This window comes from Panthera leo, chromosome C1 (genome assembly GCF_018350215.1).
Source record: "Panthera leo isolate Ple1 chromosome C1, P.leo_Ple1_pat1.1, whole genome shotgun sequence".
Classification (NCBI taxonomy): Eukaryota; Metazoa; Chordata; class Mammalia; order Carnivora; family Felidae; genus Panthera; species Panthera leo.
Genome location: NC_056686.1, coordinates 130,748,975 through 130,773,570, shown reverse-complemented (window position 1 = coordinate 130,773,570; position 24,596 = coordinate 130,748,975). Strand labels below are relative to the sequence as shown.

General features: G+C 35.6%; 1 protein-coding gene across 1 annotated transcript in view; it reads left to right on the top strand.

Moving 5' to 3' along the window:
* The window catches only part of LRP1B (LDL receptor related protein 1B), a 1,882,572-nt gene that overhangs the window by 1,763,692 nt on the left and 94,284 nt on the right, over positions 1–24,596 (top strand). Inside the window, exons 78-79 of the mRNA XM_042948663.1 lie at positions 14,253–14,476; positions 15,198–15,304. Of these exons, the coding sequence (XP_042804597.1) occupies positions 14,253–14,476; positions 15,198–15,304 (331 nt within the window). The remainder of the gene's footprint in view (positions 1–14,252; positions 14,477–15,197; positions 15,305–24,596) is intronic.

The window sequence follows — 24,596 nt, the reverse complement described above, 5'->3', positions numbered from 1 at the left end:
CATCCCTGAGATTACTTTTGTGCCCTGGGGCCAGTTCCCCTCTCCACAAGGCACAAATACATGCTGGCTCTGGTCCAGAGAAACTCACACAACCCTGAAAACTCCAATCATTAGCTTCTAAGACTATTTGCAAACTAGAAACTGGCTTTCTTAATATTTCTCATTCCCCAATCTCTGGTACAGAGAGGTTTTCCTCTTGTCCAAATACAATGCCACACTTCCACAGCCTCTCTCTTCCTTTTGTTTCTCCACCAAAGGGGTTCCCCACTTTGGGCCTACACAGCCCGTTTTATCTCTCCCAATTTGCATACATGCACCTCTGTCCACCCAAGCTGTCTCTTTCTACCTGTAGAGATTTTTTTTGTCACTCTGCAGCCTCTATTTCTCATATTCCAAGGGTTCTGGCCTCAATACTGCTGTGTTTGAGGGATGCAGGAAATTCCGCCATCTTCTCAAAGCCAAGAGACTTAACATCTTTTTTTTTTTTACTGGTATTTATTTGTAAGAGAGAGAGACAGAGACAGAGTTGAGTGGCGGAGGGGCAGAGAGAAAGGGAGACACAGAATCAGAAGCAGGCTCCAGGCTCCAAGCTGTCAGCACAAAGCCCAATGAGGGGCTCAAACTCAGTAACAGTGAGATCATGACCTGAGCCGAAGTCAATTCTTTTTTTTTTTTTTTTTTTTTTTTTTTATTTTTGGGACAGAGAGAGACAGAGCATGAACGGGGGAGGGGCAGAGAGAGAGGGAGACACAGAATCGGAAACAGGCTCCAGGCTCCGAGCCATCAGCCCAGAGCCTGACGCGGGGCTCGAACTCACGGACCGCGAGATCGTGACCTGGCTGAAGTCGGACGCTTAACCGACTGCGCCACCCAGGCGCCCCAGTCAATTCTTAACCTACTGAGCCAGGCAGGTGCCCTGAAGAGACTTAACATCTTAATTTAATGAATAATGTGAATTCTCAAATGATTAAATGACTCATCTATGCCCATTCAGCTATATTGTGACCAAATTTAGAGTATAACTTGAGTTTACTGTTACATCTCTTAGTCTCTACTTACTTATTTGAAAAACAACTATCATATCGAAGTAGGAAATTTCTAAAGTTTCTTCCAGATAGTAAATATATATGCTTTCCAAAAAACTGTATGGCATAGTTTATGTCTATCTAGTTGTTTACTTGGACAATTTGTATTTATTCCTCTGAAATTCAGCTTATGTATAAAGATTTGATGTTTTACCCCTCTGAATTACTCTGCCGTGTATCTGCTTTTTTTTGTTTTTTAATCATTCTCCAGCTAGTCATCCAATAGTTTAATGAGCATGAAATCTATTTCATCTTCTAAGTTTTTATGCAAATAAGAAATGATACTGACCTGAGAATTCCCCACCCTTTGGAAAATGAAACTCAAGATTTTTCCCAAATCTGAATATGGAATATTGGTTTCTATCTCTGAATCCGTAGGTGAAAGAAAGCAAAATACAAAAATGAAACTATGGATTTTTACTTAAAACTGCTTTATCAGTGAACCAAATGGAAGAAGTTAGCCATGTGATAGTAGGATGTCTTGAAAGCATATTTACAGTTACTAAAAATAATGGAATATTTCCATCCCAGTAAAGTGTAGGAAAATAGTTGTATCAGAAATCAGAAGAAGACTTACTCAGACAACTAAATGTTAACTGAAGTCCATTCCAAAGGAAGGTAGTTTTCAATACGATCTTTTTTTGGAAGTCGTGAAGGGAATAGTCTTCTGTAATCTGTGAAAATGGCTTGAATACTAATTATGATTATAAATTTAAATTTCAAATGCAGTCTAAGTTATTTATAGATAGAAATGCTTATGATTTTCTAGCCCCCTGGGCTATACAAAATGGATGGAGTTTTTTTTTCCTTTAAGAAAATTAAATAATTTAAAACTTAAAAGGCTGACATGATTCAATCTATATGTAAAGCATAATGAGATTTCTGAATTTAAATTTTAGTAGTCAGAACAGAATATGACAGCATTATGCAACAATTGTACATACTTTCTGGCAATTTATCATTTCTAGTATGAAATGCTGTATAGCAAAGTACAGAATGACAAGCACTGTAAAGTAGGTCAATGTTTGGAAAAATGCAAATTACTTTAAAAATACAGATTCAATTTTTACCATTAAAGAGCTAAATATTCCTGAGCAAAACAAATGGTTTATCTGATTTACCTGATTTTTGAGAAATGAATATGAGATACCATTTTGGGCACATTCTTTATTGTGGCAGAGGAGGATGTTCAGAATGAACATGCTTACACTTTTATTCATTAATAATCATATCTTTTCCTCAACAAGTTGATTAAGCAATTATTTTTTCCTGAAAGCTTTTAAGAAAATATCCAACTTTTATTTCATAGGTTTCAATTTTTTTTAATGTTTATTTTTGAGAGATATTGAGAGCACAAGTGGGGGAGGTGCAGAGAGAGAGGGAGATAGAGGATCCACAGCATGCTCTGTGCTGAGAGCAGACAGCCCCATGTGGGGCTGGAACTCACGAACTGTGAGATCATGACCTGAGCCGAAGTTGGACATTTAACTGACTGAGATACCCAGGCACCCCAATAGGTTTCAATTTTTTTTAATTTTTTTTAATGTTTATTTTTGACAGAGAGAGAAGGAGAGGCAGAGCGAGAGGGAGACACAGAATCTGAAACAGGCTCCAGGCTCTGAGCTGTCAGTACACAGCTGGACACGGGGCTCGAACTCACGGACAGAGAGATCATGACCTGATCTCAAATGACTCGGACACTCAAACGACTGAGCCACCCAAATGCCCCAATAGCTTTCAATTTTTAACTGGAGTTGTAGCTATAAACCTCAAACCCAATATATGGGTTTGTGTGTACATCACACACACATAGACACATAGACACACACACACACACGCACACACACATTAGGTGTGCATTAGGTGTGCATATGTACCCACACATAAGTGTATGTGTGTGTATGTGTGTACATATTTTAGCAAAAACTTCAAAGTCTTGTTTTAGGACCTTGGAATACTAGTAGAAATTGATAGTTTTTTTTTTCATTTTTTAATTTATTTTCTTTATTATTATAAATTTGTATTATTATAAACTCTATCATGAAATTGTCTATTCACTTGGCAAGAATACTTTTCAAGCCATCTGAGTTTATTCAAACAGTTAACAATTACAATCATTTATTATGATTACTTTGGAAGAAATCTAAAACTATCAAACCATTAAATTATTGCCATTTTGTGGCTTGATTATTGTTGATTGCATAAGACAGACACTCAGCAATACGTACTGAGTAGAGTTAAATGGTCCTGTAACAGTGGTAATCAATACTCAAAATTTTACTGAATATAAATTTTATAAGGACTATATAAAACATGATTCCACAATTAATAATTCTGAGGCTATTATTGAATATATTGTATAGCATTTTAAAGTGAACCAGTCCAGTTTTCTCCATACCGAAAGCTTTATTTAAGGAGTTCTGTTTGTTAGGTTTGGTGTTCATTCCTGGGATGTAACATGGTAACAGAGTCTTATTTTCTAAGAGTTTTTTTTTTAACGTTTATTTATTTTTGAGACAGACAGAGACAGAGCATGAACAGGGGAGGGTCAGAGAGAGGGAGACACAGAATCCGAAACAGGCTCCAGGCTCTGAGCTGTGAGCACAGAGCCCGACATGGGGCTCTAACTCACGGACTGCGAGATCATGACCTGAGCTGAAGTCGGCCGCTTAACCAACTGAGCCACCCAGGCGCCCCAGAGTCTTATTTTCATAAAGCTTATATTCTGGAGAGCAAAGACAAAGTCAAGTGAACTCATAAATAAATAAATGCCAAAACTTCCAATTTTGAAAATTATATTGCAGGAAATGCAGAATGGACCAAGAAAGAAAAACTCAGATATTCTAAGTCTTCTTTGGATAGGGTGATCAATAAAGGCCCATTTGAAGACAGGAGATTTGAGCTAAGACCTAAAAGATGAGGAGGAAGTACTGTCATTTATGTCTAAGACAACTATTTCACTTTTATGTACAGGATGGATCTGGTGGGGGAAAAGGTGGAACAGAAAGAGACCACATAGGAGGATTGTGCTCCAACCTGGTACACAAATAGTGGTAGGTTGCAGTATTATAGTCTCAAAATGGAAGGAGGTGAGTAGTTTAACTAACAATGTTTGCAGATAGAATGAATGTAGAAAATGAGGATAGGAAGGACTCAAGACCTAGATTTTACAAATTGATGGATTGTGAAAATGGTAAACTATGGGTTCAGTTTTAGTCATGACATCTAAGTGAGAGGCTGTAAGAGACCCAAGTGAGTTGCCAAATAGCCAGTGATGTATTCAAGTCTTGATCTTAGTCTCTGAACTGGAGATATACCTTCAGAAATAGAAGAATAGAGGAGATATCTAGAACCAGGAAGAGAGTACAGGTGAAGTAAAGAAGCACTCAGAAGCAAGCTCTGAAGGCAGATTAAAATGATGACAGTGAGTGTGAAGTGTATTAGGAGAATACAAGAGAATGTAGAGACACAGAAACTAAGAGAAGAGAGTATTTTGAGAAGGAGATTGCAATTATATTTCTAGCACTGCCAAAGATCAAGTAAATGAGGACAAAGAAGTATTCAGTAAGTTTTGTGACAGATATTAATTAAAGACATTGACAAATGCTGAAAGTCATAGAGGAAGCAGACATCAGAGAACAGTCCGTGGTTCTGCATCACTGGTCCTCAAATGGGGATGATCTCCCACCCCAGGGGACATTTGGCAATGTCTGGAGATATTTTTTATTGTCCCAACTGAGGAGTACTGCTGGCATCATGTGAATATGGTAGAGGTCAGGGAGGCTGCTTAACACTCTACATAGGCTAGTCTCTCACAACATGGAATTATTCTTACTAAAATATCAGTAGTTGAGAAACCTTTTTCTACATCTTAATAATATCAGTCTCTCCAATTAAACTTTAGGTAGATTTTTTGTTTGTTACCTCATTTTATGTAATAATAATGCTGAAATACAAAATGATTGTAAGATGAATCATCAACATAGTTATTCTTTTATTATTTTATCTTATTTTCCCTTCTCTCTTAATATTAGAATACCTATAGGCCCCAACCTTGATCTCTTCTTGCTACCTTTCTGCACTTCCTTACAGATTGTATATAGTGTCATGGTTTAACACATATCTACATGCTAACAATTACCAAATTGATATCAGGTTTTGTTCAACTACTTACTTTGCATTTTCTTTTGGATTTTAAAAAATGTTCCCAAAGTACTATGCCTAAAAATAAATCTCTCATAATTCACAAAAGCTGCTTCCCCAATCTCATTTAATGGCACATCCATTTTGCAGATTCTCAGAGTAAAAATTTTAGAGTCAATATTGATCCTTCTTCTCTCATAATTCCAAAATCAGGCAATCATATGTAACTTCTGTCTAGGAACTAACTACCTTATGTCAGCTTGACTGCAAGTACCTACTTTTGAACCACGATCATCTTTCTTCTGATTTAGTGCAATAGACTCTTAACTGGTCTTGCTTTTCTTCTTACTCACCACACAGTCGCCAGAATTCTCCTTCTAAGACACAAATTAGATCACATGACATCTCTAATCAAAGATGCGTAGTGGCCCCCCATTGCAAAAGATAAATTGCTCACAATATCTTACAAGGATTTAAGAGATCTAGTCTCCTGTTACTTTTCTCACTTCATTTCCTATTAACTTTTCCCTTACTCACTCTTCTCCAGGGATGCTTTGGTATTTGGTATTTATAAAATCCATCAGTACCTACTAATGTAAGGCCTTTTCTGGAATGTTCTCTTGGTCTAAATGTTCTTCAGCCAGATATCCTACATGGCTCAATTCCTGAATTCCTTCATGAATTTACTCAAATATCATCTTCTGAATACATGATATACTGATAGTTGCAATCTATTGTCCTCCCATTCTGGATCCTCAACACCGTACTCTTTTTTTGTTTTTCCATTCTCATAGTGCATATCTTTGATAAACTGCTGTATTATTTACTCATCTATTATGTTTATTATCTACTCTGTACCTTACCTTGCTAGAAGTAAATTCCCATGGCAGATATTTTTGCTGTTTTGGCCACTACTGTATGTAATTCTAACATTTAGAACAGAGCCTGTCCTAAAGCAGTTACATAATTTTTTAAGAGGTTACAAGCAATAAATTACTTGAAAATCTTTGGTATACATTGGAATAGTATATTGATCTTGAAAGTTATACTTTACAAGTTTTTCTTCTCATCCTCAGGATTCATCCCAAGATCAAATATTTTTATCTCTAGATATATCCCATTTTTATCTACTTTTGTCTCACAAAAATTTAGATTATGATTCCACATTCTCCTTTCTGAGGCCCATTGAGTAAACCTCCTCTGATTATCCTATATCCATTTCTGGTCCCCAGACTTAAGCGATTCTCCACACCATAGCCAAAATAATCTTAAAACATTAATATAATCATATCTCCCCACTTCAATCCTTCCAGTGGATTTCCATTGAAAAATCATTGGTTTAGGGGCCCTGGGTGGCTCAGTTGTTAAGCACCCAACTTCAGTTCAGGTCATGATCTCACGGTTCATGAGTTCGAGTCCCGCTTTGAGTTCTCTGCAGTCAGCGAAGAGCCTGCTTCAAATGCTCTGCACCCCCTGCCCCTCCCCCACTCATGCTGGCTTGCTCGCTCCCTCCCTCTCTCTCTTTCTCTCTCAAAAATAAATAAACTTAAAAAAAACAAATAAAAATCATTGGTTTATAGGCCTCTGCATGGTATCCATTCTCCTCTTATACCACACCCTTCCCATTTCCTTACACACCTACGAACATACACCCTCAAACACACATTTTTTCTGGCTATAAATATACCATACTTAATTTCCAGGATTGCAACTTCATTTCAGAATCTTGAAGCATGCTCTTTCTTCTGCCTTCCTTAATTATCCTGGTGAACGAAAGCTCCTTTATTAAGAAGACATCACTTTCACTATATTAACATTGGTCTTGCTTAGGCAAGATCTTAGCATACATAATGTATTTTCAGGTCTTCCAAAATTGAACCAACTTGTACTGTTTGAAAGGACAGGCTCACAGAAAGATTGATTATCATCTACAGAATGTCAGTTGAATGCCCAGGAAGTATCCTACAAGGTGACCTCATTTATTTATTCCAGGTTCCATTTAGACTTGGAAATCAAATTGTTAGTTTTTCTAGGGAGTAATAAGAGTAGGAAATTTTCATGAATCTGACTGGAAAATGATATATAAAACAGTATCATGTATATTTACACACACACACACACATATATATATATATATATATATATATATATATATATATATATATATATTTGCAATCTGAATCTGATGTATGAGATACATTGAAGTATAAGAGCCCAGTATTTTTATTCAAGTATAGTTAACATGCAGTGTTATATTAGTTTCAGGTGTACAGTATAATGATTCAACACTTCATACATTACTCAGTGTTCATCATATGATTAGTCTATATCACTTCTTCCCACCCACTTCCCTTCTAGCATCCACCAGTTTGTTGTCTATATTTAAGAATCTAGTTTTTCTTTTGTCTCTTGTTGTTCATTTGTTTTTTTTCTTGAATTTTACATATGAATGAATGGAAATCATATGTTTTTTTTTCTCTGACTTATTTCACTTAGGATTATATCCTCTAGATCCATTCATGTTGTCACAAATGGCAAGATTTCATTCTTTTCATGGTTGAGTAATATTCCATTATATATATATATATATATATATACACACACACACACACACACACACACACACACACACATACACACACACATATATATACATATATATATACACACATACATACATACCACATCTTCTTTATCCATTCATCCATGGATGGACATTTAAGTTGCTTCCATATCTTGACTTTTGTAAATAATAATGCTGCTGTAAACATAGGGGTACATATATCTTTTAAAATTAGTGTTTTAGTTTTCTTTGGGTAAATACCCACTAGTGGAATTACTGGATCATATGGTCATTCTATTTTTAATTTTTTGAGGAAACTCCATAGTTTTCCACAGTGGCTGCACCAGTTTGCATTTCCACCAACAGTACAGTAGGGTTCCTTTTTCTTCACGTCCTCTCCAACACTTGTTGTTGTTGTTGTGTGTGTGTGTGTGTGTGTGTGTGTGTGTTTTATTTTAGCCACCCTGACAGATGTGAAGTGACAACTCATTGTGATTTTTGCATTTTCCTGATGATTAGTGATGTTGAGCATCTTTTCATATGTCTGTTGGCCATCTGTATATCTTCTTTGGAAAATTGTCTATTCCATGTCCTCTGCCCATTTTTTAAATGGATTATTTGGATTTTTGGTGTTGAGCTATAAAAATTATTTATACCAGAGGTATTTATAAGATCCCAGTTTGTACATAATTGTATACATATGCATACACACACACACATATATATATATATATATATATATATATATATGCTACATATACTGAATATTACTGTTCATCCCTAAGATGTTTACTTAATGATTCTGGAGACCATATCAACATTTGCTTCTGTGACTCTTTTTCTATGAGTTTATTGCTGTCTTAACTCCTTTCTTATTGATACATGATTTATCCAATAACATCAATTTCTTGTGTCTCTTTAAGGTACAGGTGGGTTGCAAACCAGCTATAGGGGTAAGGTAAATGAGTGAAACAGATTTTACATAACATTAGGGATCTGGGTGAGTCCCACATTCCATTAAATCAAGGGTCAGCAGCTGACTGACGGCTATTCTGGAATATTGTCCTGCTTTTGATAGACTATCTTACATATACTTAATTTTTAAGAAAAACAAACTAGAATTTTTAAAGTGGTATCTTAATTTTAAAGTTAAAATTTACTTAAAAGGTTTTTTTTTACCTGAACTTAAAATTAGTCCTCAATCTATAATTTTGCAATCTCTGCTTTCAGATAACTCTGCTTTCTATCTCAAGTGTTATGCTTGTTTAAATTGTAAATGTCAGAAGAAACCTTCCTTCCTTAATTCTAGGTCATTCACATAGGGGGATGATATCAAAATTGTGCCATAAGTACTAACAAATTTTTCACATACTATTCATGAAAATTCATAATTAGCATTAGGTACATCCTTAAAGCTATATAAAATGCAGGCTTATATAGAATGAATAATATTTCATTTCTTTAAATTTTTTTTTAATGTTTATCTATTTTTGAGAGAGAGAGCCAGAGTGCAAGCAGGGGAGGGGAAAAGAGAGAGGGAGACACAGAATCCAAGCAGGCTCCCGGCTCTGAGCTGTCAGCACAGAGTCCAACATGGGGGTCAAACTCATGAACTGTGATATCATGACCTGAGCTGAAATTGGATGCTTAACCGACTGAGCCACCCAGGTGTCCTTAGAATGAAAAATATTTTAGATTGTTATATAATTCAATGTTTAGAATCAGAAGAATTTTACAGATCATCTAATCCGAAGCCTTTATTTTATATATCACAGAATTTGGAGAGAAACTAGGATTAGGTTTTACACCAAGTTTCTGACTCCAAATTTAATGTGTTTTTAGCCTTCCATATCTTTTGTTTACCTGATAGTGTGTAGAAGGTTTTGAGAGCCAGTTTTGTACTTTTTTTTTTTTGGAAGGAGGGTGGTAAATGATGAATAAATTTAAAGAAAACTGAATATGCTAAAAAAAGAGAAAAAAAGATAAAGTCACATACAATATTGAGTCTATAATCCAAAGACATATGTCGTCTTTTGGGAAATTGTCTGAGAATTACATACTTTTATTTAGTTCCTTTTCCCCCAGTAGGAGTTTGTGCCTATAGTGTGCCTTTTAAGGTGATACAGTCTTAATATAGATAATATAGCTTTAAAATTATTCAGATTGAAAAAATCTATTGTTCAGAATAAATTTTAGATAGAAGCCAGGAATTTCCTTCCTGACGTGTTTTTGGAACTCTTAGACATTCTAACTCCAAATATAACTTTTTTTGGGTTCTTTTAGATTTCCCCATTGCTATGAGCTTCTAGATAGAAATAATATATATACACATATTTTATAATAGTATTAAGCCATGTAATTTAATAATGTTTAGAATTTTCATAGTCATTATTTTACTGCTATATCCTGGTTTTTGAGAATTTAATCTGATTTGTATATTGTGGACCAAAAATGTAAAGGCACTTTTCACTTAGTATGGTAAACACCACACACACACACACACACACACCTAGAGCAGCTTTACATCTTTGTTTTAATAGCGTTATATTACAGGATAATTAACTTTAGTAAAATGAACCCGATTTTCTTTTCTCAGAAGAAAACATCACAGACAAAATATGTGACTACTGTGATCTATCCTTGTGTTAACTGTATTTTCTTAAAGTATTGCTAACTATAGGAATTTTTTAAGAAGAGGACAGTATTTCCATGGTTCAAATGCTTGAAGTCCCATTTCATAAGTTTTCCTCTTTCCTTGATTTAAATCAGATGTCTCCAGTGACTTCTTTTTTTTAATGTTTATTTATTTATTTGGAGACAGAAAGACTGTGTGCAAGTGCTGGGGGAGGGGCAGAGAGAGAGGGAGAGAGCAGGCTCCATGCTGTCAGTACAGAGCCAGATGCGGGGCTTGATCTTACAAACCACGAGATCATGGCCTGAGCCCAAATCGAGTCAGATTTGGCTCAACAGAGTGAGCTACCCAGGCGCCCCCCCACCCCCCGCGCCCACTGTGGTTTCTAATCTTTAGTTTACTGAAGCTGGAATCATGACAGTACCTTACCATCCACAGCTGTAAAGGATGAGTAGTTTAAAGTAGTAACCTCTAATTTTGTTACAATCAAGCTGCCAATTTTTCTGTAAGATTTAAGTGTTTCATTCATTGGACTAATATATCTCTACACGGAAGAATGCCTTAGGCCTCAAAACTTTGGCTCTGTATTTAGAGAGCTTATTAGGAATGAAATCATCTGTCTGGAGAAAGCAGTCAAAATGTGTCTTCCACTTTGTGCAACAATATGAGCAACGCCTTTTGTTGTCAGGGTAACCACATGTCTCTGCAGTCTCTTAAATAGGACATATTTCTTGAGTGCCTCTAGCTCACAGGGCTATGTATCTAGTGAGCCAGCCAAAGGGGCTATGAAAGTTTTATATTTTTTTCTTCTTTTGAATCTGATGTTTGTTTGTTTGGTTTGGTTTGTTTTGAGCCTCTTTGGAAGCAAATGGCTTAGCTTTCCCATTCTGTTTTCCCATGTCAGACTCCATTCCACTCCCAGAACCTAAATTTACTTTTACTGTGTTTGGCCACTTTTTGTATTCACCTGTTTGGTTTTGAACCTCTCCACAAATTGTTTGTTTATTATATCAAGATCCAACAGGAATTTCTACTCCCACTTCGCAGCCAATATCCATTTAGTATCAGAATCCTTTTTATATGGCTAATACCATTCACAATCCTGGTCAAACTGAGCAATAAAGAGGGATTACTTCATTCGCATGGAACTCATTATAAAGGGTGATTTGCTCATTTGGGCTTAAGTTTCCTTGACAATAGGACCATCCTATTGCTTTCTTTTTGTTATTGTTCTTTTTCTGTTCAGTTCTGCTCTCTTCAGTGCTGAGAATCATTGAGCATTCAGTATGTTAGGAGTCAATGAAGATGAACATCTGGTAGCATCTTCACCTTGATGCCATTATTCTCTGAGAATCATATTGTACTGATAATTTATGACCATATGTTGAATTTACTGGGTGTGACATCCTTTACCCCATATTCTAATTACTTTAGTTGATACTGGAATGAAATTAAGGATTCTTTGATCAGGGACCCAGAGAATAAATGTATACATTTAAATATCTCCATCAGTATCTCTTGTGCTTAGCATTGAAAAGTAACATTTTTCCCATTCCCTAAGCCATATTCCTTACCCTGGTAATGTGACATCAATTTTATTCATCCTTCTACAATTTGCCATTAGTAGATTCTTCACGAGCCTGCTTACCTGACAAAGTATCACTTAATCAAACTTATGGGTGTTGTATGAAAATTAAGACTTTGGATTTTTAATTGCCTGCAGTCCAGATTTAGAAGTATAGAATGGAAAGATAATCAGACTTTTTTGAGAATGAGTAAAAAAAAAATGAAAATCCTGAATTCAAAAAGGTGTAACTTTGCATGAAATATGTCCTATTTTAGCAAGGATACTGTAAGGACAGAAAATCATGTGTATATATTTACATCTGATAAAAGGAAACTAAGTATTTTTCTATGCTCGTGCTAGACAACCAATATCATATGTTTTTCATGCTGAAGTTTTGCTTTACTAGTGCTAGAAAATGGCAAATATACTCCAGCAGATTCTAAACAGCTTATAATGGTTATTTTTCCACTGTCTCTCATATTTATAAATTTGTGACTTACACTGACATGCCCATGCCATTTGTTGATGTGTTTACTCTTAAATGCTGCCAAGCCAGAAAAGAAAAAAACATTACAGTTAATTTAAATGATACTGGAACATTTGAAAATAATCTAGTGGTTTGGCTAGGACAAATATTTATATTCTACCCACCTATGAGTATTATGTATACAGTGTTTCTAAAGCATATGGTATTGCAGAGTGCTTTTCAGTTAACAGCACTGGGCTATCACTGGGTAGAAGGATAGTATTTATGGTTACAGTTGAGAAATAGGTTACTATAAATTTCATGATTTCAGCTTTTAAATCAAAAGGTGGAAAGTCTGATAATAAAGGTCATTAGAAATCTGTATGGGTTCTGTGTTTAGTTCAGGCCGTATTTCCTTCCTTGAGATGCCAGTAATCATACAGCAGACAGTGGCTTGCAATTCCTGTTTCTTGGCATCTCATGTTCTTTTTGAGAAGTTTAGTTTCTCTTCTTTTAATCCAAATCCACTTCCTCCTTCAGTAAAATCTGTTCACTAGTAATTCACACAAGAAACTATTATGTGTTAAAAACACATATTTCCACTGGTTGCAGGTCCTAATTAAGCTCTTACACATTGAATACATGTGTAGTTATAATCACCTTCAAATAATTGTTTCTATTCTTGATATAATACCCCTGGGAATCCTTTCTCATTTTTGGTTATGCACAATAAACCTGGCCATGTAAAATTAATTATGACACTAGTTCCTACTCGAAGTGATCAAGTTAATTGAAGGGCACAGAGCATATGTTATTTTTCTTGCTGTCTATTCGCAATGAACTCTCTTACTTTTTATCTCACAATAATTCAATAATACAATATTAAGCAGAAAATCCAAGCTAGTAAATTTAATATAAATGGCAGAGATTGGAATTTTTCTTAAAATATGTTCAAATATAGTATCTTTCTACATGTGTATCTGTACTAATATTCTTTTTCAATTTTTATATCAAATTGTATGGGGGAGCATACAGAACAACTGGGCCTTCCTTAAATTGCTGAAAAGAGTGTATATTGGTACAAACTCTTTGAAAAAAAAGCTAGCAGTATCTATCCAAGCTAAGCATATGTATACTATAAGACTCAGCAGTTCTATTCCTTGTTAAAAATTCAACATAAATGGATGCTTTGTGTCCACCAAAAGACAGTACAAGAATATTCATGACTTTGGTTGTAACGGTCTAAAAGTACAAATAATCCAAATGGACATCATCAGTAAAATGGTGAACAATTTATGGTATATTCACAAAGTGAAATATTACCCATCAATAAAAATGTATTAATAATTCACATGCACAACAATTTGGATGAATTTCATAGATACACTGTTGAGTAAAATAAGCCAGGAATAGAACAGTATGATGCTATTTATATGGATTTGTTTAAGGTATTTTATTTTGTTAGATATCAGAATTATTGTTAGTCACAGAGGAATACTGACCAGAAGAAGTCACGGGTGAACCTTCTACAATTGTAGAAATATTCTAGATTGTGGTTATACAAGGGCAGTCATAGGTTGAACTCCAGTGAATTATGCACTTAAGATTTGTGAAATTATGATATTTATAAAAATTAAGAAAAAAAATGAAGTATTTAGTTATTTAAAAACCCTGTGTAATAATTAACACCTGACCATGTTAAATATTATTCCTATACAATATCAATGTATAAATACAGAACACCCCACCCCTGCTTTGCTTTTGAAAACACTGTTTTTTGCTTTGTTTTCTTTTAGTGTCCTGAATTTAAAAGGCCCAGGGACATAGCAGTTGACTGGGTTGCTGGAAATATTTATTGGACTGATCATTCTAGAATGCACTGGTTCAGTTACTATACCACTCACTGGACTAGTCTGAGGTACTCTATCAACGTCGGGCAGCTCAATGGCCCCAACTGCACCAGACTCTTAACGAACATGGCTGGAGAACCCTATGCTATTGCTGTAAATCCTAAAAGAGGGTAGGTTAATGAGTTGGTTATTTATTCTTCTTGATATGTGTATCCATTTTTAGAGATTTTCCCACCTGTCTACTGTAGTTTTCTTTCTGTAATAAGTGTTCAACATATAATAGATTCACAAGACTTCTAAAAATCCCTCTATTTATGTACAAAAGCATGTGCTTTTCGTACCAAATGGTGGCACAAAATATATGTTTTCCTGAGAGGTTGCACCATTATACATTCTATGTGTGTATGTGTATGTGTCTTATGTGTACGTTGCAGGTGCATTTTTGCAATACACACATAACCAATATTGTTAACCTAAAATTAAATTTTGAAGATATTAAACATAATATTGAACATATTAAGTGTAAGAGTATTAGTATTTTGGCTATTTGTGACAATAAAAAATGAAGGTGTATGTGCAAACAAATCTAAATAATTTTAACACAAATATTTCCTTTCCTTTTCTTGAATTGCTCCTTTCTTACTCTTTTACTTTTTCATTTATAGGCAATGACCAAAAAGAAAATAGAGAAATGTTAAATAAAACTCCTAATTACTACCCACTCTCTATTGGAGTTTGTGAGTCCATAGATTTAGAATTGGGCCCCAAAATCTGCTTTTTCAGGGACTCTGGGGTGATTCTGGTGCACACAGTCTGAAGAGACATTGTGTTTGGGAGCAGAATTGGGTTGTAACGGCACTCTAACCTAACCAACTTGACCTATCTCTTCAGGATGATGTACTGGACTGTCGTTGGGGACCACTCCCACATAGAAGAAGCAGCCATGGATGGCACTCTGAGAAGGATTTTAGTACAAAAGAATTTGCAAAGACCCACAGGTATGATGTGTTGCTGACACGGTCTAGAATGCGGAGCAATATGCTCGGCATATTAGTGTAACAAGACTTTGCACTTTTGTTGGCAATATGATCATTTTTACAAGCACATAAAATAATTTATAGTATGGCTTTATGAAAGTCATTAACATTTCATGTTGTATTTTGCCAACTTGAAAGTCAAGGCCTTATCATACTGCCAGTGATATTACAGGGATGTTATTTGAAAATTGCCTAAGTTGTAAGGCCGTTTGTAGGATTTCACACGCATAGAATTTCAACAGTTTACAGTGTAATAGGGTGTTTTTATCAATATAAGTTAATGATGTTGGGGTAGATGGTACTATTTCTAGAGGATCAGAAGCTAAATGGACAAAGAGGTGGGAAAATATAAATAATTTTTAAGAGGAAGATTGATGATTCCTGGCCCTTTCATTCACAGCCCTTTTTAATCAGACTTCAATAGCTTTCCCAGTTGTGTCATCTAAGCTATGCTCCAGACTCTCTGTACTCTCAGGACTGCTCAAGAACTCAGGTGTTTTTTCTGCCTCCCTGTTTTTCTCCCATTCCATTTGCCTCCCCACCTGCCCTTCTGACTTTTGTGCATCCAGCTGAATCTTACCTTATAACATCTAACTTTAACACTTCCTCAATAAAACACTTTCAGAACTGCAAGGAACCCCAAGGATTTCATGCCACATGCAACGCTTCCTGCCTACTATATACCAAAGGAGAGAATACATTTTCTCTATCACATATTATTTAATCATTATGCTTTGTAGTATCTTATATAATTGAAATTTTATTTATATTTGGCACTTATATTCATTTTTTTAATGTTTACTTTGAGAAAGAGAGAGTGTGTTATGGGGGTAGGGCAGAAAGAGAGAGGGAGACATGGAATCTGGAGTAGGCTCCAGGGTCTGAGTTGTCAGCACAGAGCCCGACATGAAGCTCAAACTCACAGACTGTGAGATCGTGACCTGAGCTGAAGCGGGACGATTAACTGACTGAGCCACTGAGGTGACCCGGCACTTATATTCTTATTAACTTTTAATGTGCTGTGTGATTTTTCCTTCAACTAGATTGTTTTTACTCTTTATGGGAAGGAGCAATCTTTGGGATTTAGTTCATTTACATAAGTGTGTCTCCATTCACTGGTTTAACAAGTACTAATTGAACACCCATCTGGCGGGAGAAATTTTTCCAGATGCTGAAGACAAGTCCTTACTCTTGTGAAGTTGAAAATACCAACTCTCATGAACTTACCTTCCTCCAGAGGATAGAATATACAACATAAGTCATGTCAGATACTAATAAGTGCCATATAGAAAAGAATGGGCACTTATGGGGGAACACTATTTTGATCAGGATTATCAGAGAAGCCATCTTAGAAAGGTGATATTTGAGAAGGGAACTTCATAGAAGTAGCAGGCTAATGTGAATATGTAAGCAAAGAGCTTTCCAAACAGAGTGAAAATCAAGTTAAGAGTTAAGGATGAGCTTAACATTTGTCAAAAACAGCAAGAATGTTAGTATGCCTAGAAACATTCGAGCAGCTCAGGAAAGTGGTAGAAGTGTGGGTGCCCAGGTGGCCAGGTGAAGGTCATATAGAACCTAGAACACACTGTTAAGGACTGGATTTTATTCCAGTTTTAAGGGGAGGCATGGAAGGCTACTGGCGAGGCAAATGGCATAATATTCTCGTACGCTGTTTTCATTTTTTAAAGAACCTTAATTGTCTTAACTTTTTATTTCTAACTAATTTTGGACATATAGAAAAGTTCCAAAATTATTTTTTTTAAGTTCTGTGATGTTAACAACTTACATAATCATAGTATGTGAGACATGATTTTCATATTAAGGAATGTTTCTGGCAGCAGTTTATAGAATTGCCTGTCACAGGGTTCTTAGGAAGGAGCCTGAGACAGGAATTCTTCTAAAGGTTATTTATGAGGGGAGTGCTATTCAGGAGATGTCTGTAAAATATGGAGAGAGAAAAAGACTATGTCTCAGGTAAACTCTAATTTTGGCTTCAGCCACGGGGATGTGCCTTGGAGCATAGATCCCATGACAGGGAAGGAGTCAGCTTTTATATGATCCATCAGTCTTTGGTTGGCCTTTGGACTCAAACTTCCCAATCCAGACTGCTGCAGACAGTTGAGCACAAATCTCTGGGGAAGGAGGGCAAGTGTGATTCCTTAGCTGCAAACAGTGGATAGTGGAGAGGTATCCCTACCTACTAAAGGAAATCTGAGCTGGCCACCACAGCATCCCCTACAGTGGGTGAAGTGCAAATGAACATTTTTCATGTGGTGACCACTCTGCCCAGCACTATGGGTAGTTTAATGATGAAGATGGCATACTCCCTTTTCTCATGGAGTTGATATTTAAGGGAAAAAATGAGGCACGCACTAAAGTTTTGAAGTTTGAAGTTTTGGCACAATGAGAGAATTGTTACATGCCTTATGATATCATGGGAGTGCAAAGGCAAGAGAAATTCTATCTAATACTGGAAAACTATGTGAAAGGTGTCATTTAAACACGTGCTTGAAGGATAGGTGGACATTTGAAAGGTGGACAGATAACTCACCATGGTATAGTTTTTATAAAGGTGTTCTTTTAAGTCAAATATACCAGTGTTGATCCCAGGGGATTATGTATCACCTGTGAGATCTCAGAAAGGAACTTACTATCTTCAAAGTTTGATTTTTACCATTAACAAACCAAGGAGGGATTATGACTAACTTATGATATTGTTGTATTTATTAAATGACATAGCACTCTGAGCCAGGGGCTGCAATGTGAAGCACATGGTATGTTCTATGAAATTTGAAGTCATGAATCACCTAGAAGGGGATGGGATAGGTAATGTAACATGAACCGAGAATAGAGAGCTTTAAATACCAAAGTGTTTTGATGTGATTTTTTAGTCAATAATAAACCGCTGTACAATTTTGATTCAAGTAGTGATGTGAATAAGGTAGGTCTTCTTGCTTTGGTATCATTGTGCCAATGGAGTGAATAGATAGAGAGCTATGAGACCAGCTAAAAATCCATTGAATGGTCCTAATGAGAGCAGAGAGTGGCACAACTAGAATGGTAACAGGTGAGAAGGGGAGAATGCATACAGAAGGGAAAGAAGAGTAAGCATAGAATTTATGAAATACATATGAGAATAGAGGTAGAGATAAGAAATATCTCAAAGAGAGGTTAAAATTCAATAAATTAAACATCTTCTTATTTCCTTTCTTCATCCATTCCTCCTTAAATTAAAAAATATTGGATGCTCGGGGTGCCTGTGTGTATCAGTTGGTTGAGCACCCAACTTTTGATTTTGTCCCAGGTCATGATCTCACGGTCCGTGGGATTGAGCCCCACCATCAGGCTCTGTGTAGACAGCATGAAACCTGCTTGAAATTCTTGCTTTCCTTCTCTCTGCCCTTCCCCAACTTGTGTGTGTGTGTGTGTGTGTGTGTGTGTGTGTGTGTGTGTGATGTATGTGTGTATGTGTATGTATGCACACTCTCTCAAAAATAAATAAATAAACATTAAAAAAATTGGATGCTCGCTATATGCCAGATACTATCGGTAATCAGATATATTATATGGGATATATGGATCCCTATACTCACAGAGCTTAAATTCTAATATGGGGGACCATAAAAACAAAAACCAAACTGTGTGTGTGCACATCTGATAGGAGGGGGTGCACCATGCAGCAGGTGTCACTTTAATTATAGTGGAGAGGAAAGGCTTTCCAAGGTGCTGATTGTTAAGATTAATTGCTAAACTATGTGAAGGGGTAGAAAAAAATGGGATGATGTTGCAACACTAAGCAAAGAATGGGACAGAGACCTGAAGGTAGGAAAGCCAAAGAGCATAGTAAACAAATTAGAAAATAGCATGAGACAAGGATTAGAGAGATGGGTAGGGGTCAGCCTAGGCAGGATCTCAGAGACCAAGACAAATACCATTGCTTCATGTTAAGTAGATAACCAGCTCTAATGAGACATCAGAGACATATCAAGAAAGAAGTTGGTGTGAGGCTTTTGACTCCATGTGATTGGGCATGTGCGAGTTTTCTTCTCAGTAAGTCTGCTTTGAAAACTTCTGCTCCACTTAACAGGAGTAGACTCTTGAAAGCTGTTTACTCACTCATTCAACTAATTTTGTGTGTGTGCCTACTGTGTGTCAGAGATAATTTTAGGCATTTGGAATACAGGAGTGAACATACAGATCCCTATTCTTCTAGTGGTTATGAGGCAAAACCATATTTTAAAAAGTAAATTATAAAGTTATGAGGTGTTTAGTGATATGGAAAAAAAGAGTGAAAATAGAGTAAGAAGGGTCAGAAATGGTGGAGGGAAGTTTGCAGTGTGACATTAGTAGGTCTTTAGAGTAGAACTTTGAGAAGGTGGCACTTGAACAGACTGTGTGTTGCTGTCAATCACCGGCAAATGTTGCAGGTGTGGTTATGGCCCCAGGTGAATCAGTCAGATGGAGATATCTCACAGATAACTGAAAATTTTAGTTCTACAGATTAAAGCTTGGAGTTTAAACTTAAAGTTTGGGGAATTAGCAAAGAAAGCCGATGATTAAAGTTGCTGGGGTTGTTCAGATGGACAAGAGAGGGGGAAACAAAGCATCTTCTTAGGGTAGAATTTTGTGAGATGCTTATATTTAGAAGAGTCACAGTCAGAACTGAAGACTGCAAAGATGTTTGCACAACTGGAGCAAAACAACTGGATTCAGAATCACAAAAGCTGCAGGAAGAGTCTCAAAAGAACTACAGTACACCTTATTGGGCATACTGTAATGACTTGCACAAAGGAAATATAAAGCAGCAGAAAGAGCTTAAGTCTGCCATTTATATAGGCTTGAGTTAAAACTGAGCAGCCTGCATAAAGTTTTGAGCATCAAATTTCTCATTTGTAAAATGTATATGATAATATCTACCTTATAGAGAATTCATAACAATTTAAATCAGATGTAAATCGATGTAAATTGATGAATATAATTCCCTGAATATCCAAGAGGCTAAGAATAATTATAAAAACAATCATATGCTAGGGGTGCTGGGTGGCTCAGTCAGTTAAGCATCTACCTCTTGATTTCATCTTAGGTCATGATCTCAGGATTCATGAGATCGAGCCCTGTGTGGGGCTCTGTGCTGATGGCACGGAGCCTGCTTGGGATTCTCTTTCTCCCTCTCTGTCTCCCTCTCTCTCAAAATAAATAAATACACTTAAAGCAAATATATGCTAAAACCTTATATATGTATTCTATGTAACATCCATCATAATTTCCTAACACTGATAATTATTTTTATTCATTTAAAAATGTCATTTAGTATATTTTGTTAATTTGATTCATTTTCTTATGGCATATCAATTTGAATTCTGTAAGATTTTTAAAAATCCACAAGCCACATATAAAAACCTATTACTTTACTTCATGCCCACCTGCTTCATAAGTGGCTTTCTTAATATTGGAAATGCTGGTTTTGTATTCATAGGCAGGATTTTATTCTGTCAGGCAGAAACATCTCAAATGTTATCTTTACAGGGATTAATAACTCTTTTTTTTTTTTTATTTTTTTTTTTTATTTTTGGGACAGAGAGAGACAGACAGAGCATGAACGGGGGAGGGGCAGAGAGAGGGAGACACAGAATCGGAAACAGGCTCCAGGCTCTGAGCCATCAGCCCAGAGCCCGACGCGGGGCTCGAACTCACGGACCGCGAAATCGTGACCTGGCTGAAGTCGGACGCTTAACCGACTGCGCCACCCAGGCGCCCCAATAACTCTTGAGTATTGTCATGCTAAATGTTATTGATATAAAAATGAATCAAGAACAAATCTCATGAGATCTTTAGGAAATAATAGATAATTAGGTTTCATAAACAGCATATTACTAGAAAGGTATAATGAAAAGTTGGCAATAAGTCATTGTTCTGCATCTATTATGTATATGTACACATTATATGGAGAGAGGCATGTGTACCCTATGAGATATTCCTCTGTGGAAGTAAGTTCATTATTTGTCTTCCCAGAAACATCTCAAGACTTGTTTGTACCTATTTTTTCTCTCTCTTTTTTTCTTGACATATGTTTCTAAATATTTGCCCTGACTCCAAGGTTATTATATTGAAATCAGTAACTATAATAATACCTCTGTTACCCTCCAAGTGCAACATGTTGTTCTTTACATTTTGGGTTTATTGGAAATGCTACCTTTCCTTTATGAATCCATGAATGAATGCATGCACTGAGATGTAGTACATTTGTTCATATCTGTACTTTAATAGGGTACACAGGATATCTGCAGGATCGAACAGCAATAGAATAGATGTGAGCTTATCTCTATCCCTTTAGGTAACCCCTGTGTATTCCAGGGTTAGAATTGTACAATCCAATTGAACAGTTAGCCCACCACTTAGCTAGACCTGTATTTGCTCACTACCAGCCCTACCATTATATACTTTACAAAATCATGATGGGAATACGTCAATTCTTTGGGCTTTCATAGCACTCTTTATCTCCATAGTTGATACTTCATCATCTACTACTTTAATGATACAGTAGAACGTGAACTCTTTAATGTATATTCTGTGTACCCACCCAATCAGACCATAAATAACTTAAATCAAAATTATTACCAGTATTCCTATGCACATTGAAGAATATTACAGTGTCCGTAATTAGTGTGTGCTTAAGAATAATTATGTATTGAATGAATGAAGAGATGAATGCCTACAATTTTTAACATTCTAACCCATGGTGTGGTTTTATGGCCTCTTTTAACAAACGACACACTTGTCTTATTTTATTAGGCACAATATTAACAACAAAGGACATAATCTATCTTCTGATTCAGTCAATTGTGTGGTAGTTGAACTTCATACTCCATGAGAGTAGGAACATGATCCGTTTTGTTCTTTGCTACATACCTAGTACCTGACAGTGTATAGTACAAGGGAGGTGTCTTATGAATATATATTGGGTTAATGAATGATGTGTCAGGGAGGATACTTTCCAGCTCTCCCTCCAGTAAGAAGGCATGTAAGATTACATGTTTTTTATTTAGATACATATTATTTGATACCTAGAAGCTTATTTATGTTGCCTTTAGCTTCCTCCAAATCATGACAGTTTCTGAGAAATTAAAGAATTACATACTGGCCCTGAACTAGTTATAATTATTCATTCAAACTGTAAATTATTTTCTATTATACAACAAAAGGTATATAATTAAATAAAATGGATAGAACTTAGGACTATTTTGGAATTCCTTGATGCATTTATTTTACTCACACTCAGATAAGGGTGTGTGTGTGTGTGTGTGTGTGTGTGTGTGTGTGTGCACGCGCGCGCACGCGCACGCGCTCGCATGTGTTTGTAACTTTAGTTTGGAATCTAAGACTGGAAGTAAGAAATCTATCTCAAAAAATAGTTTTAACAATTAAAAAATAAATTTCACATAGTGGTAAATATTTTCAGTTTTTGAACCCTTTTTATCACCTCTTAAATCAAGAATATGGTAGTGCACACTTGCTGGTTAGTACTAACTTACAAATGTTGACTTTCCTTTAACGCAGAATGTATGTAATCTTTTTCTCTATTTCTGAGAACACAGTGATTTTAATTTATTACTTTCTTCAAGTCTTCTCAAATATCCCATTGGTATTGTCGGTTCTCATAAGATTTTGCTTTGACCATTTCCATTTTCTTTTTCTTTTCTTTCTTTCTTTTTTTTTAAGACCATAGTGGATATAGAGGAACTAGTGGGAAGGTCTTGGAAATTTTCAGAGTTCAACAAAAGTGAGATTCAAAAATCCCTAAAATGTAATAATAGTCTTGACATCATGGGAGAAGTTAAGAAAATGACTATATGAATAGGGCCTTTATCATATATTCGTAAAACTTAGTGAGCCCATGTCTTTATCTTTTAAAAGCCTTCCAAATTGTGATTCCATAATACTTGATTAGAACAAAGTGACATTTTATTTTAAATTTTCTGTACTTACACAGACTTGGTTGCAAATATCCATCATTCCCAGTGCAGATAAAAATGACTTTCTTGGGAATTGATTTTTTTTCTGTTTTATTATCAGTACTTTATTAAAGACAAAAAGGAGATGTGATATTTTAAAGATAGAAATGAACTTGTTCTTTCATATAAACTTCACTCTCATGTCTATAACAAGAAAAGTTAGTTGATTCCTTTATTAACTTTTTAATTTAAAAGACTATCTCTTTTATTAAAGGGCTTAAGGAAAAATCAAAATCATCGATTTGTGGATTTTTTGGAATATAAATCCCACTCATCTGAAAGCTTTGTTATATAATTTTTATCTAGATGTAATTCCATCCAATAGCACAATATGTGACCAGAGCTGATAAAGATGGGTTTGTCTTGGACAAGCCTAGACTAACAATGCAATATATGATACTTTTGAAAACTGTCTTACTGCTGCTGAATCTGAAGCAATAATATTGGTAATTAGACTGTATTACACACCCTTTGTTGTCTTTCCCACAGTTAACAAATTGGATATTAACAAATTTAATATCCAAAAGTGAAGGACAATTGTGGGGACAGCTTTTGAAAATCTACTTCTTTATTGTATCACATTGGTGAAAGAGAAAGAAAAAAGTCTTTTAATCCTTCTTAGACAACTGTTCTGAAATATAATGGTGGCAGAAGGAAACTGGGTCATTTTATGGTTCATGTCGCCCATAGTTATACATGAAGAAGCAAAATCATAACTTCCAACATGACTCCAAATAGCAAATCAGTCATCGAGTAGAAACTAGTAAAACATGGGCCACTTGTTTTAATTGCTAAGTCATTTCTTAGAGACTGATTGGGCATAGTACATCTTTATATTATACTCAAGAAGCAATATTTATATTTGATTTGATTACATTCGGGCTAGATCTACAAACAACTAAAAAAATATTCTTGAATTATCTTCACCATGAGTTTATTTGTTTATTTTTCACTCTGACTGTTAACTCTTGGACTGTCTACAGAGGAATCCAATTACCACAAATTCAACAATACCTTTCATTCAGTTGCATTGCCATTGAAGTGTATCTCAGTTATTTATTGAATGTTCTGATTAAGAAAGCTATCTAACTTTCAGCTGCCAAAGGTATTTTAGTTTCATTGTACAGTTTTTATAATTTAATACATCATATATACAGACTAGTCACAAAAATTAAATATCTATAACAGTGAAGACTAACTGTACAATTTATATGTTATAGATCTTACTTTTCTATATTGAA